The sequence below is a fragment of the Vidua macroura genome, chromosome 4 (assembly GCF_024509145.1).
Source record: "Vidua macroura isolate BioBank_ID:100142 chromosome 4, ASM2450914v1, whole genome shotgun sequence".
Classification (NCBI taxonomy): domain Eukaryota; kingdom Metazoa; phylum Chordata; class Aves; order Passeriformes; family Viduidae; genus Vidua; species Vidua macroura.
The window spans coordinates 24,725,213-24,741,210 of NC_071574.1; the positions used below are offsets into that span (position 1 = coordinate 24,725,213).

The following is a 15,998-nucleotide window of genomic DNA, read 5'->3' on the forward strand; positions in this document are numbered from 1 at the left end:
TCTACAGACTCACTAGGTTAGTTCTGGGGGGCTGCAAGGACATAGAGGGAAACTAGGACTATTGTGTATTTTCTCTAGTGTTGTAAATCTTTATTTGGACAAATGGTGAGCTTTCTTGAACTCCTGAGTGGCTCAGAGTTCTCTTGCAGGGTGCCTAACTTTGAGTTCAACTTTAATTACGGTTCTGCTTCTCTTGGCATTGGTGAAGCTTCCCCAGGAGCTTCAGGTTTGTAATGTTGGTGAGATTTCTTGGGAAGATTTCTTAGGCCTATAGAGGTCTGTGTAGGGTATGTTAAAATACATAAACACAGCAGACTTTGAGTCTGTGAGTGCTCTGGGGCAGGAATGGGCAGTGAAGTAAAAGTCTAAACTGAATTGTTTCCTGAGGAGGGGCCCTTTATGATACAGAGCTGGATAGTGCAGAGTGTCCCTATTCCTACTTCTGTTTTGCTGTTGTTTTAGTTGTTATCTTCACATAAGTTCTGGAACAGGCCCTCATGTATGTGAGATAAAAGACATAGCTGCCTTTTTTTTTTTTTTAACTAACTAATCTTTTTTTTCCTTTTGTATTTTTGCTGTAGAGTAGCACAACAAAGCTCCCCATTACAGTTCAGTTAACATCATAGCTTGTTAAATCATTGCTTAAGCCCTCAGATTTTACATCTCAAGAGTAAGAGGAAAAATAAAAAGTTGAGTTGGAAAACTTGAGGCAATTTGCACTGATAACTTTATATAAGTTCCTGACTTGTAATTCATAGAAATAGATAGGCTGGTCTTTGAAGGGAAGGCCTGCTGAAGTATGAGAAATTTTGCTGCAAGTTCCTGAAGCCCTTCTCATTTCAAGAATTTGTTCCGTCTTAGGTTGTAAAACACTCTTTTATTCCATGTAAATTTGGTTGTCTGAGCATGAAGTAAGAGCTATGCATTCTTAAGGCACTTCTTCCATAGGTTTCTGACTGAATATAAGGAATGAGGAAGGGTTTTGGTCTCAGCTCCTATTAAAAAGTAGAGATTTGTAGGCAAGATATCCCAGAATGCTTGCTGAAAAGAGAAATTGCTCCTCTGGAATTTTAGGACAGAAGATAAGAGGCAGGTATTGTTGGGGGGAGGGTTTTGTTTGTTTGTTCATTTTCTTTTGAGCAGAGAGGTTTAGATAGGGAGCACAGTGTGTAGGGGGTATCCCTGCCATTTAAAATGCAGATTAAAAATATTACTTCAAGCTCAGTTTGCCTAGAAGCCCACTTAAATTCTTATTCTCTGCGAAGTGGGCTATCTACTACACAGTTGCTTCAGTGATTTTGAGCCTCTTTCTTAATGACACAGGATCTGCCATATACACTCATCTGAGCTAGTTCTTGGGTTGTTACTTGGTTTTGTCCTACTCTAGATTGATCTCTGTTAAGGCAGTGTAATGATAATGTATCTAAGACCTATTTGGAACAAGAGAGAATAGTATGGTTTCCTAACTGAATTTTTATATTATTTCTCTTAATAACTTGTAAACCTAGTGTTGTTATTCATGTTAATATTTTGAGGGGTTTATAGATATTTTGGGAGGTTTTGCATATGCTTTCTGAATTTGCACAATAAGTCTTGTACTCAGGTTAAATTTTTATTCTAGAGCAAGCCTCAAAGACCTTTTTTCCTAGGTGGAGTAGTTTCTTCGGGCTTATTGCTTTCCTTATTGAAGATTATTATATGTATTCATAATTATTGAATAAAAATACTGAGAATGTAGTGTGACAGCACAGAAAGGGAGTGAATTATGAAAAGAAATGCAATAGTTTTTACGTATCTTAATATTGGAAGGGCCAGGGTTAATTATGGGAAAAATAAACAATCATATTGTTAGCTTCCTACCTGCATAAATGTCTCTTCTAATTCTTGGTAGGAGTTGGATGAAAATTATATCCTGCCTCTGCATTCAACGTTTTCTGATCATGCCATACTTACTTCTCTTATTCCCTTTTAATAGCCTTGGGAATTAAACCTTATGTTTCATCAGTACACCCCCCTGTCATTTTCTCCTCAGCATAGAAAGTCATAGACTTTCTTTTTAAATTCATATGCTAACCATGTCTGAAGATGTTCCATTTTACTCATCCCAGAATCATCTTGACCAGAGACAGTCTGGCTGTGGGAAGGCAAACTTTAACACAGGGCTACTGACCCTGAGCAGAGTAGAGCAACTCTCCCCGAGCTCTTCTCTGCTGTGGCTGAGCTCCTTTTGGTGCCCAGTGCAGCACACACTGGAGTATACAGCTGTAGTACTTGGTGTAAAATGTCCTTACTTTTCAAATCTCTGTAGTCAGACTGCTCTTGTCAGGCCAGGCAAAGAAATATATAATTCTGGCTACCTTGAAAGTTGCTAGGCATAGATCTCAACTTTCTGTCCAGAAGGAGGCATTCAAAAATCTCCTGGCAGTCAGTGCAGATTTCCCTTGTCTAAAGACTGTGTGTTTAGTAGGAAGCTGATCTATCTGGTTGATATCAGTTTCTTGTTCTGTCAACAATGTCTTGGCTGATGAAACTGAAGCTGTTTCCTACCTAGACAACTCCACAATCTTAACGTAAAAGTTTTGGTTTACAGAGAACTACTATAATCTTTAAACTCACCCTGAATTACTACTGTAGTACAACATAGATCTTCCTGTCCTTACACTTCATCCAGAAGTTTTTAAGTCATGTCTGAACTTCTTATGTTATAATGCATGTTTATGGATCATGTTGTCATGATTCTTTTGTATTAAAATCTCTTCTATAGTTTTCAAAAACTGTGCTTCTCTTACTGAGAGTCTGCCATAATACTGTTTTGAGTAATTTGATTCACCAGCACTCTGAGGATTAAGTTAAAAATACATATACAACAAATACACTCTTTTTTGTTTGTTTGTTTGTTTTCTTTCTTTTAAACAGGCATTGAAATTTTCTTCTGTAGAGAAGGTGGACAATGTTCTGACTTCATTATTGAAAAGCAAAATACCTACTTATGAATTCAGCCCATTCCAAAGTGAAGAAGAGCACCGTCACCAAGCTAGTGAGTCACTTTTTCTATGTATTGATTTTTATTACTGATGCTATGGTTGTTACTTATAAATGTTAATAAGACAATCCTTAAGTATTGAAAGCCTCTAGTGAAATGGAAGAATCCACAATAAAGACAACATAAGCAGAAAAAATGGGAGAAATAATTCTGTAAATCATTACTTTGTGACTCAATACTTTGTATTTATACATCTCTGGATTTTCGATCAGCTTTGGATTAACTGCAAATTGACAGCTTTGCAGCTGAGCAAATTCATACTTACAGAGGAAATGGGCAATAAGAGTCATGTAGAGATGCCTGTACATTATATGTTTTTTCCTAATTGCTCTTCTGCAATGCAGTTTAAACTGCACTTTTTCCAAGTATGGGGGAAATCTGAAAGTTTTCTCTATCTGAAAAGAATGGATGACTTTTGATCATAGAACAGTACTAAACTTCTCCAGACACTTTTATTACCTATGCACTTAATGGTTTTCATTACTTCTGGCAAAAAGATAATTTTGTTATTTTTAATTTTTAAAAGAAGGCATCACAATGAGTTTAAAATAGGGTTTCTCTATAAAGTAGATACATTATATGCATAATTCAGTCATGCATCAACAGAAGCTGCTGTTAGTATCAAATGGAGGGCCCTGGTTGAATTCATTAGCCACTTACTAGGGATTCAAACTGGTTTGCAATAAACCAAGAGTGTGGTTATTTAGCTTGTGTTTTGAAAGCATCATTATGATGTTATTTCAAATGTGTATTAAACCTCAGCATTTTTAGGAAACTTTTCGGGAAAAGCATTACTCAAGAAAATGTGTTTTCCTTCTAAAATACTTGAGAAAGATGTGTTCAGGATGCTGCTTGACTTCTGTTTTGTGTAGCTGGACTATGGTTTTGAGAGAGAAATGAGCTCTGTACGGTCAGTAAACCTACCACTTCTCATAACCAAATACAAACAAGTCTTGAAGGTAGCACTACAGGGATTGCCATCATGTTTCCTTTCCTTTTCTTTGTTGATGTAATTTACTCCTCTGTATTAGATAAACATGATTCAACTTGTAATGTGAAAATGAGCTTAAGCATTGAAGTTAGCGGGAGCAAATAAATGCCTGTCCTTAACATTTTCCTGTGCAAGACTGCAGGATGGGGGTGGATAACACAGATTCAACAGTCTTTCCCTATGTGAAATGTTAGTTGATGAGTAAAAGATTTTTCACTTCTCTAAGAACTGTTAGATCTGGTGATGTTTTTGAATATTGAGAATAATGCTAACCAACCTGCTATGGCCCCCAAAAAGCTTGTGTGTTTCAAGAGCAAGTTGACTGCTTGAGCCAATAGTGACCTTAAAACAAACTGGTTTGATGCATGGCCCCAAAAGAGGGTGCAAAGTTAGATGCCCAGATTCTTCATTAAAAAAATGTGTTTGCAGCCACTGGAAGCACTCAGAATGTGGGAGGCTTAGACTCTCATCCCTCTTCTGCCTGAAAGGTATATAAACCTGTGTCTTTGACTCACATAAAAGCATCCCAAACAGCCACTAGACATGTCCAGTAATGGATGAGAGGAGTGCAAGCTTTCAGCATGAGGTATAGGGAAGAGAAATTGTATTGTTCTACATGGATGCTTTATTTGAACATTCTTGCACATCAGGGTACAGCTGATAAATTGCTGCACTTGAAAGATCTCAATATGACCTCAAAATGAACCAAGAATGAAGAACTTACAATTAATTTATTGGATAACTAATGAATTGCATGGTTTGACTTCTCACAAAAAGTGCAGCTGTGTGATCAAAAACTTGGGAGTGTAAAAGTAAATACAAAAGGCGTGTGATGTGAAGAAATTAAAATGCAGTATGATGCTTTCCTGTACAGACAGTGGTTTAGATTAAAATATCATGAGATGCATGTTTGCTTACATAATTTTTAAGGAGCCAATCCCATCACCAAAATGGCTGTTTGACATTTTTTTAGTATGACAGTGCAGTGTTTGTGAGCAGTCAGTGTCTAGGCTGGTAATGTCAAGATAGGTGGCAAAGGTTAACTCTGATAAGATGAGCTAAATGCAGACTGAATGGAAACCACTGGAAAATGTTATGTTTAACAAGCAGCATTAGCTGGAGACAGAGCCACGACTTGTCTGGGATTTTTAGTGGTAGTGTCATCTCCTGTGAAAGACTGTAACTAAAGGTGGAAATGCTGTCTGAAATATTGTACATTCCATACTGAATTGATTTCAGGGTATTGTATAATATTATAATATATGATAATATTTTATGCACATTATTCCTTTATATTCTGGTAATAGAATCCAGTCAAACTCGTGTTTCAAAATATTTATTGAGAAATATGTTTCTTTTTGGTGAGCCCTTTTTCTCAGAATCCTCAGATTTGGGAATTTTTGTTGCATTGTTTCCTGTCCAAGGAAAAAAACCATTTACTTGAGGAAATCCTGGTTCATTTTCCAGAATTAATTAATTTTCCCTTTTTACAAGTTATCTATTGCTATTTCTCTAATTAAACTCAACTACTGATGCTTATGAAAAGTCCTGAACTTGCTTTAAAGAAAACAGTGCTTTTTGTCACCTAAAACTGCTAACAACATAGCAAATTCTGTCCTGATTTCTGTAATTCTTTTTTCCAAGTTGAAACATATATCCCAAAAGAAGAAATAGAGTCAGGGTTTTTAGCTTCTAGCAGAGTAGTGGGGGGAGAGAGAAGGTACTGGTATTGGCACTGTAGACGTCATCTTAGGTGCTATTTAAATTGCTAAGAAAAACAACCATGTCCTGTTTCAATAATTTGGGAAATAAAAGGAGGATGTCTTACAAGATGTGCAGAAATATCACTGTAGGCTGCTCTGTTTCCTTACTTCAATTTTATGAAAATTCCCACAGGCTAAGACAATGCTATGATAGAGTAATATTGGATTTTATACTCTGTTTTGTAGCTGAGGTTTTGCAGAATTCTCTGCAGAGAAGAGAAAGGACTATGACAGGACAAAACATACAAACAAACCCCAACAATTAACTCTTAACCTTGTGTATGTCAAAAAGAACTTTAATTAAAAGCAAGCACTGGCCTCAATGTAAGTTGAAAGTTGAAGAAGCCACCTTAAAGCACTTAATAGTGTGCCACTTGAGGGTTTTCACTTTAACCTTTCCTTCCAGCTTGTGATCATCTGTGAACTAGTTCTTAGTGTAGGTGCCAAAAAAGCCACAGCTTTTCTCTGTTAACATTCTCCATTAAAGGACTGATGATGAGTAAAAGCTACTTTATCCCTACTACACCCTTACTGCTCTTGCTCAGTTCTATATAGTTAGCTGAAATGCACCAGTTGTTCCAGTTTCACAGCAAAGAAAATTTCCAGCAATTTTCACCAATTCAGTGTGACAGACTTGCAAGTTCAAGAATAGCATTTTCTGCCTAAAGCACATGAGGTATCAAATAATTACAGCTTCTTCCTACTGTGTATAATGCAAAACTTTATTTGAAGTGGTTAAACATAGTATGATGGAATTTTCTTTACAGCTGAACATCTAATTTGTCTTAAGAGCTCAGCTTAATTTTGAGAATTGGCAGTTAAAGAACAGTTATAATTTAAAAAACAAGCACAAATAGATCTTGTAGTGGGCTTTTCTCACCTGTTATTTTGACAGTGGTACCCATAGTTATCATTGGTTTCTGCTATAGAACCTGGTTCTTCACATTTTCCTACTGACTTAGGAGGGATTCAAATAATTAGTGATGTTATTTTTCACAATGGGGGCAAAAAAACAAAGACCAGGAAGCTTCAGTCATCTCTTTTGAGGTCATTAACCTTACTGTATTTCATAATTATATATGGATTTGGGGGAGGAATTTCTGAGAGGCTAAGTCCAAGGACATCTTTTTCCCTTCACTGCATGGGAGGCAAAGCTATTGGCTTGTGTTACTAGCTAATTATTATTACTGGTACCACAGCTGCATGCAGAAATGGTCACTGAAATGTTGCTGAAACAACAGTGGCCATCTCCACCGTCAATATCGCATTTACCAAGACAGCAATTGTACTGAGGCAGCCTCAAGGAGCTCAGTGCTTTGAGGGAGGGTTCATCAGCAAGACTGGGGAAGTTTGGCCCTTGAAGATTGTGTCCTACTTTGTGTGAGTGCAGGGTGCTGCCAGTTGAGTGCCTGAAAATCAGAGCATTTAAAACTGTCTGAAGTTAGTGAAGCTCAGTCATCTGTGGGTCCTCACAATGACTTTTTGCCTTGTGCCACAACTCGATGCCACCAGGCTTCGGGTTCATGAGCAGAAGAGACTAAAACTGTCCATTTGAACCATTCATTTCCTTTTTGAGTTTTATGTAGAAGATCTCACTATACCACCAATGTTGCTTTTAAAGTTTTCCTGCCTTTGCAACTTATTTTCACCCAGATTAAGAATCAGCTGAATCCTACAACCAATTTGGAAAAAAGCAATTGCAAAGCAAACAAAGACAAGAAACTTTTTTTCCCCCCTGCTTACTACAAGGAGCAATATAAAAAAAATTGTCTTAGGAAATTGGTTTATAGATTTCTTTCTTTTTACCATCCTCCATAGCTGGCTGAGGTATTTCATTTGTTAATGATGTAGTTTCCTGTGATGTTCAAAGTGTGTAAGTGTAGTAGTCCTGCCTGAATATCAAACTCGGCTAGGGAGGAATTGAGTGGTGACCAGGAAAAACAGCTCAAGTGCAAGGAGCTGAAGGGATTTTGGAATGCCTCTGTTCTGTGTTACCTTAAGAGTGCAGAAATGCATTCTAGGCAGGTATATACCTGCCTAAAGCAGGCTTATGAATACCACCTACTCTTCCTCTCTTTCTGTTGGTGAAGAAATCATAGCATCCAGTCCATTGGTAATATAGACTTGATTGCCTTTCAGATTTGTAACCTTTTATTTGGGGTTTTATTGATCTGAGTGGAAATGCATTTGGACCATGTTATTAATACAGTGTTAAGGCTCTTTCTACTGGCTATATTTGACCTTCAGGTGTTGCCTAACTGGGTGCAAGCTATGGAGTACCTACTGCATTGCTAGACATCTGAAAAAACAAATAGCAAAACCCATAAGTACTAAGAAAAGCAGTTTGAGGATTTGTGGAAGTTTTTTTAAATATTAGCTCAGGTTTGAACACTTTTTTTAAAGAGAATCCTATTTTTTCTTACATTTAGAAAAATCTAGACAAAAATAAGAAGTCAAATGCATATACTCTGGGCTAAATGTGATGGTTCTTCAAATGACAGAATCAGACCTGGTTTGTGGAACTTTAATTAAAATGTTGAGCAATATTGAGTAAAGTAGTTGTGTAGCATGTACTTGTCTCAAAAACCCTAGCTGCTATGTAGTTTCAAGATTGCCTATTATGGCCCAAACGATTTTAAAGCACGCTGCAAATACAAGGGAATATAAACCACAACACATACTCTTGTAGATCAAAGTTCAACCTGCCAAAGCTTCTAAAACAAGTGGCTTGATTTACACAGGTGCTGTGTATTTACAGTTTCTTGATTAGATTTTTCTTTGCCTGGTGGAAATAAAAGTCAGACAACACTAAATTTGTTTAAAAATCAGTTGAGGGTTGTTAATGGTACTTTTGATTAAATTGTAGCCCACTCAAATACCTACTGTCAAAATAATATTGGAATGGGATCGTGCTGGAATATTCTTTGTCCAAAATGCAGTCAAAATTGTCCTAACATTTTTTTCTCAGTACTTAGCTATTCCTATTCCAAGAACTGCTCTTGTTCCTTATATTTGATGATGGGGTAAGATTTTACTCTCCCCCATATTATGATTCTGCTGGAGCAAAAAGGGTGGGCAGGGGAAGTACACAAATGAGCCAAATTTCACTATGCAGAAGAATGTAAAAATTAGAAAGTTTGTTAAAGACTGGCAGCTAAGAGATTTCCATAACAAGTCATAACTTCTTCCAACACACTATGGGCTGAAAATGTGCTGGCTAACCTGTGGGACAACTGATGGCAGGGATATAAAATAAAACTCAAGAAAGATAGAAAAAACTGTGTAAATTCCTAAGCTGTAGTCCTGGATGGGAGACATGTGGAAACAGACTGTCTGGAGTTGAAGGGACCATGAAGTTATTGCAAAAACAGGCAGGCTGAACACATGGAAATTACCAGGACTAACTGGCATTCTTTATGAGCTCTGAGGAAATTTTGAAGTAGAATATCTGGGTTTCTAACAATCCAGTATTTCATTTTTTCGTACTAGGAGGTGTGACCAAACCAGGAGTTGATGCCCAAACCCAGTTTCTCAGGTGACCCTGTGACCTAGAAGCAGGTTACTGTATTATCTCTACAGGACAAACTAATATAAGTGTTAATAAAATAAGTCTTCTGTAATGTGAAGTCTGGCTTCATGAACTTCTTGTAGGTTTTTTTTTTTTTAAGAGTCAGTAAACATGCTTAAGTCAGTAACTGACTGGGTATGGACAAATAACTGACCAAAACTGGGAGGCAGGCAACTGAGAAAAATATTTTTTTGTTAGTGATACAAGGTGTTGGGGGTAGTAAGGAAAAAGGCTAATGGGGGGTGGGGAATGAGGGATTTAGTCATTGTGCAGTCAGATATCAGATGATATTCATTACAGGTAAAACCAAAGTAGTGCAAGTGAAGAAAAGCAGTCTTATGGTATCATCCAAAATGAGAGGATTTGAGCAGGCTGTTAGTGCTCACGAATCAGACCCTGCAGTACCATGATAACATCAAGTTGTTGCTAGGCAGCAGATCAAAAAGCTAATGAAATATTAGGAATTATTAGAAAAGGAATAGAGAACAAACCAGGGCATAATTATGGCAATGCATGGATTACATGGCTCATCCCAAAGTTGAGTATCATGTGCAACTCTTCTCCTGTCATCTCAAAATAGTTACAGTAAAGCTGGAGAAGGTTGAGGGGAGAGCAGTATGCGTGGTGGAGCTGGTTCTCTACAGGGCACAATTAACTAGACTGGAGCCTTTCAAGAAAGAAATTATGGGAATGAGTAAATCACTGGAATTGCACAGAGGGCAGACAGTGATGGGGAATAAGATGAATAAGGGGCTGGCAGTGGAGCCCTAGCAGGAGCCAGGCTCAAAGCAAACTAGGGAGAGCAGTCCTTCATGCACTGGGTAGGAAAGACCCTCAGGGAGCAAAAAGTTGATGGTGCCTGGGGTAGGCTGGGTGCATGCTTGGAGAAGAGATACACTGCAATGCTGATTTATAGACCAGTTGGTACACAGCAAACCACAAGTAATCAGAAAGTAGAGTATGAATGCAGAGAGGAGTATTTTTTTATGCTTGAGCTCTTTTTTTTTTTTTTTTTTTTTTTTGTTGCTGCTTGTTTGGTTGTTGTTGTATGTTACTTGTGTTCACTCATAGAGTTAAAATACAGGAAGATGCTGAAATGATAAACAGAATGTCCCAGTTCTCCAGTGTAAAAATGGTTTTTGATAGAAATTAGTATCATGTTATTTCTGATAAATCCTAAAAACTTTTATCTAATTCATCTTTAAATTCTGTGATTTTTCATTACAGGGATAAGTAAATTTTTCCAAGTGTCTGGTAGTACTGTGAATTTTCATAAATTATTTTTAATATCGAAACATAGCATCATACACCTGTAAAAATGTCCCACTCAAAAATATTCTACCTAAGCAAAAGCCTGTCTTGGCTGTAGAATTTTCTGCCCTTTGCAAGAAAGCTTATTTCTCAGTAGAACTGAAGTGCTTTAAAATCCCTCTGTCGGGATAAAAATGAGATTTCTCAGTTACACCAAAGGCTCCTTTATTAATAGGCACTGTAAAACTGGTAATTGAAAAAATAATTCTTTGGCTGTTAGTTCAATACTGGGAGCTTGATAACTGTGATTCCACAGCATTAATATTCAAAAGATGTTTATAGACGAAGGTGTTCTATAAAAGCAGAATTTCTGTTTCTTAAGACTTTGTTTCCATTATACAGATAGCCATTTGGAAGAATTTCCTACCCTGCTTCACTGTGCAGCCAGATTTGGCTTGAAGAAACTTGCAGCGTTTCTACTCAGTTGTCCTGAGGCCACACGGGCTTGCAAAATAACCAATAAATATGGAGATGATCCAGAAAGTATTGCGAAGAAGCACGGGCACAAGGAATTAAGAAAATTACTCAAAGAATTGTCAGTAAGTCCACATGCTTTCCATATGTCATCTACAACCAGGGGGCTAAGATGTTGTTCTACTGAGATCCCATAGCGCCACTCCTTGTAAAGACTAATATGTTGTAGTCTTTCTGTCTGAAAATATTGTTGTACTTGTGTCTCAGAAAGAGGGGTCAGAGTGGGGTACAGCCACTTTCTTTGTGCACTGCTGGTGAAGATGGGAACTTTTGCACTGCTCAAATTTTAGGCTTGTAATGGAAAGGAGAGCAGTGAGCCAGAAGTACCTTATGTGGCCTGGTTAGATTGGTGCTTTCAGCACCCAAACAATGGTTATATTGTAAGTAGTCTAGATCAGCTGTTTAGAGTAGGAGATAAAGACTTCTTTAAAGGTCACTTTAAAAGGGACTATGAACTCTTGTAACACTGCTGTTCTTCACCATGCAAAAATGAGTTGTTTCCCTGCCATGGTTGTTCATGCCACTGTTACTGAAGGATACATTTTTTATCACCTTTAGATGGAGTAAATATTTCTTCAGCTGGGTATGCAGGAGGGGTTTGAGGCAATAGTTGCCCTTCCACATGAAAGGTAATAGTAAAATAAGGGTCTCTCCATAGTTCTACCATGCAAATTATTGCAAATAAAACCTAACGGAATTGCAGTAAAAAAGCAATGTACTATAGTGACATTTGAGAGGTTTAACCTATTTCATCTCTTTTTGTGCTAACTGCGATGTGTACAGATATGATAATTCTATAGTTTTTGATACTGCAATTGAAATCAAATTCAACTCAAGAAAAGAGTGTTCCTCTCTACCATCCAGCATAAAGCTGTCCATAAAACCATTCTGTCTTCCTGGATCACCATGTTAATAATTTCACATTTAACAATTTCTAACTGCTTTAGTTGCCCCACAGTCACCCTTGCACTGGTCAGAAACCTCCTGACAGTAGCAGTCTGATGTGTAAGGTCAGGCTTTTCAGTTCTTGGAGTTTATCAGTTTGGCTTGAAGAGAATGGAACTGTATTCCCTAACCTCCCTACCTGTGTATCTGGCTAGGTGCTGTCTTTGTCAGCCATGGTCAGATACTCCCAGTAAAGCTATGTTTAAAGGATTGGTAAGAACAGGCAGAATATGAAAAAGGTGATGCTTAACTCTTGGTGAAATACCTTGATTTCTTTTTTAAGATGATTATATGAGCTGAAGAGTTGAAACATGAATGACAAACTGTTTTGGAAACATGGTGTCCATTGATAATTTTTTGTGTTTACTGATAATGATAAATTCCATAGGACATTTTTTTTTTAACACTAGTGTTGTAAGAACTCAATTTCTGATGTCCCTTTGTTGTGCACTCCACATGGAACTGGAAGTTTCAGAAAATAGATTATTTTGTTTTTATCCTAATGCACTCATACTCTGGTTTGGGGCTTCTTCAAGGGAAGACAAGCATGTATGATACAGGCAGACTAAGGTGATACACAGACAGTACACTGCAATTCTACAGTCTTTTCACATTTTGATAGACCTTGTCTGTGATGGAAGGCAGTGCGTATGAGGGTGATTTATTTCACTCTGAAAAGCATTTAAAGTGTGTGCATACCTCTAGTTAGGTTTTCTTTATTAATAAGATTATTAATTGCCCTAATAAAGTCTTAAGTATAAATTCGGCAGTCTAAACCACATATTTAAAATGGCAGCTGAGCTCTATAATGTAATATTTCATTAAAACACTTTTCTGATGAGACGTGCCTGCTATTGTTTGCACATAAACAGTTAACAATAATTGTTCTCTGCTTTCCCAAGCATGAATACTTAGACCAGTATTGAAGTAAAAACTACTCTTTGGACACTGTAAATGTGTGTAGTCTGGATAGGACATGCAGTTCTACTACCTGTTTTCAGTTGATTCAAATGGCATCACTTACTAATGCAACACAAGTAAAAATCTAAGCATACTTCAAGTCTGCCAAATGTGTAATATGATACTATAGAAATGTTAGCTCCAAGCACTGGAAGAAAAATGGTTTATTTGTGTCCCCTCTAATAGTGCACTTAAGCAAAAAAACACTTACTGTACCTCTGTAATTGATGGGAATGTAGAAAAGAAATATTTGCATGGCTCTGAGCCAAGAAGAATTTAGTTTAACCATGTTCCTGGAACTTCCCATTACAGCTGTTGACATTACTTATTATTAAAAAAGCAGTACTTTTGCATTTGGCAACACTGTTTTAAAAGTGTTACTTGTGTTTGGTTGTTCCTTTAAGGAATAGCCCCAAAATACACATAGTAAATCATTGCTTCAATCTTAAAGAGCAGTAGGTTCCAGAAAAATGAATGCATTAAAACAGACATTTGATTTTTCTAAAATCCTGCAAAGTGTCTTTCATTTGCTGGAGAAAAAAACAACAAAACCCAGAACTGTGATTTTGAGCTGGAGAATTCTTAGGGGAGTAGGAATTCCCTGAGATGATTATAAGAGAGAGCATCAGAAGATGAAGTGGCAACAACTCAGCTACTCTTTCTACCTTCAAGCCCAGCGGGCTGTGCAGCCCTTTTTGGTGTCTGCTGAGCAGATCAGTGCTCAGGGCTTTTATTTGCTGCTGCTTTGTTGCTAAGGCCCTCCACTTTCCCTGTCCAGCAGGCTTAATGGAAATGTGCTCAGGGCTCTGTTGGCAGAGGTGAGCCATGGGAGCTGGCTGGCTTTCACATGGGGTCATCTGAATGGCATAAGTGTCCTGTCCTTGTTTAAAGGGAAAACTCTTTCTGCAGCTGGACACTGACAGTGTCGATGTGGGAAGTGTTACAGCCACGGAAGGCACATCTGGAGTGCCTGGTGGCTGTGCTGGGAACTGATCTCCTGATGTGTCAAAGCAAAGCACAAGGGAAGGATCCCACATCACAAGGCATGCTCCTCAGCTGGATGAATGCAGACAGAGGAGATTTTTCTGCTTTTTGTACCAGCGTAAAGTGCAGCGCAGGGTCATTAAATGCTAAAACCTCACACCCATGAGGATCCTGTATATAGCTCTGCTTTCACCATGGTAGTGTCTGCCTTCTCTGTCAGAATTTCTGCATTTCAGATGCTCCTTGAAAATGTCTGCTATGGTGAGGGAACACTACAATACTTGAAAGATTTGTATTAAAGGCACTAAATTGGTGAAACTGTGCCTGAAAGAGTCTTCAGTGGTGTTTATAATGAAACTCAGTTTCAAATGTGCCAGCAGTTTATTAAGCAAATTGTAATTTTTTGCATTTTAGCACAATGGGCATTCATTTCTAATTTCTGCGTGTTTCATTATAGTTCAGATAAAGGAATTCCCTCTTCTGTAGCATAAAAGAGGGACACACTTAACATTCTGCAATAACACCCTGAATTGTTAGTCTTTTGATTTTTTATTCCTCTATACCTTCAAGTATTTGAATGTTTTCCACAATTGCCTATAGGCTGAATTGCTTGAATCAAGTGTGTCAATTTAAAACTAGTAAGAGACATTCGATAGGCATGCTGGCAGGAGTCCTTGTATTTGAGCCTTTGGGGCTTGGTTGATCCAGCTGATGGCTCAAATGCCAGTAGGAAATGCTTGCCATTAGCCACAGGTCAAAACATATCTGCAGTCAGCTGTTCCAGTACCTGTGACAGGCAGTACCTTGTTAAGTGACAGTAGTTCTCTGGCATATCAGGGCTCTATTACAGATGTTTGCCTTCTGCATATGCTCGGTCTCTGAATGCTGCTTTGACATGAGCTTGTTCTTCTTGCCACCAGCTGTGGCTTTCTAAGTCTGTGTAAAAATTCTACCTCCAGATTATAAAGAAATTGCTGAAATTATGTTCTTATCCAGCACACAAAAGAAGACTTTAAAAATAATGCTTAGAAATCGTCTTTCATCTAGGTGAGTAAGGAGTGGGAGTATGTTCAATTTGTGACCTGACCATTTAAAATTGGAGGTCACACTGGTAGCCAGTTTAGGCATTTGTGCTTTGGCACGGGTTCAATTCTTTGTTCCAGCACTTGGGGTTTCTAATTTCTCCTCTCTTTTAATAAGAGCTGTGTAGCTGAATGTGTCATAGCTAGGAAGATTACTGTGTACCACTGTGGTATACATCACAAAAAAACCACAATTCAGAAAGTGTTTTATTGGTTGGTTAATGCAAATGCTTTCTGATTGCTGGCTTCAGCCTTTAAAGCAGATTCCTAGGGATGGCATAAATGTTATTTAAATATAAAAACTGAAAGGTCATTCTGTGTTGTCACCATACATTTGAGACAGCACAAATTAATTTTTATTTTTAAAATACCTTCTGACATTTCAGAATTGGTTACCAGAAGTCTAAGGCAGAAAAGACAGGTCAATTGGACTTTTTTTAACTTGCCCTGTCACTAGGTCTGTAACAATCTGCAGCAGAACAGGAGACTGGTAGAAGAATTTTCTTCCTCTGCCACTACCAAAACTCTGTCTGGATTTCTTGTTTAACTTCATTTTCTATCTGCCTTTTTGAGGCATCCCTTAGGCAGCTATTGAAAATATAATAGGTATTCAATTCTGTACATATTGGTGGAAGGTGTAGATTGAGATTGCCATGGCTGTTCAGACGAAGCTTGTTTTCTTTCCAGAAAGGAGAGTTACAGCAATTCTAACTCTGCTGAGCTACATCCTGCAAAGCCTAGACCCTCAGTTACTGAGTTCACTACTGTTAGAAGTTCCCTCAGTAGCAGAGAGAAGCACAGTCTTACAGCTAGCTGGTCATAATTTTCACTCAAAGGCTGTTTTATGGAAGATATGTTTTAGATAGCAGAGGAGGGA

General features: G+C 37.8%; 1 protein-coding gene across 1 annotated transcript in view; it reads left to right on the forward strand.

The window, feature by feature from the left end:
- BANK1 (B cell scaffold protein with ankyrin repeats 1) overlaps window positions 1-15,998 on the forward strand; it is a 137,765-nt gene that overhangs the window by 48,751 nt on the left and 73,016 nt on the right. The window contains exons 7-8 of the mRNA XM_053976660.1: window positions 2,917-3,037; window positions 11,019-11,215. Of these exons, the coding sequence (XP_053832635.1) occupies window positions 2,917-3,037; window positions 11,019-11,215 (318 nt within the window). The remainder of the gene's footprint in view (window positions 1-2,916; window positions 3,038-11,018; window positions 11,216-15,998) is intronic.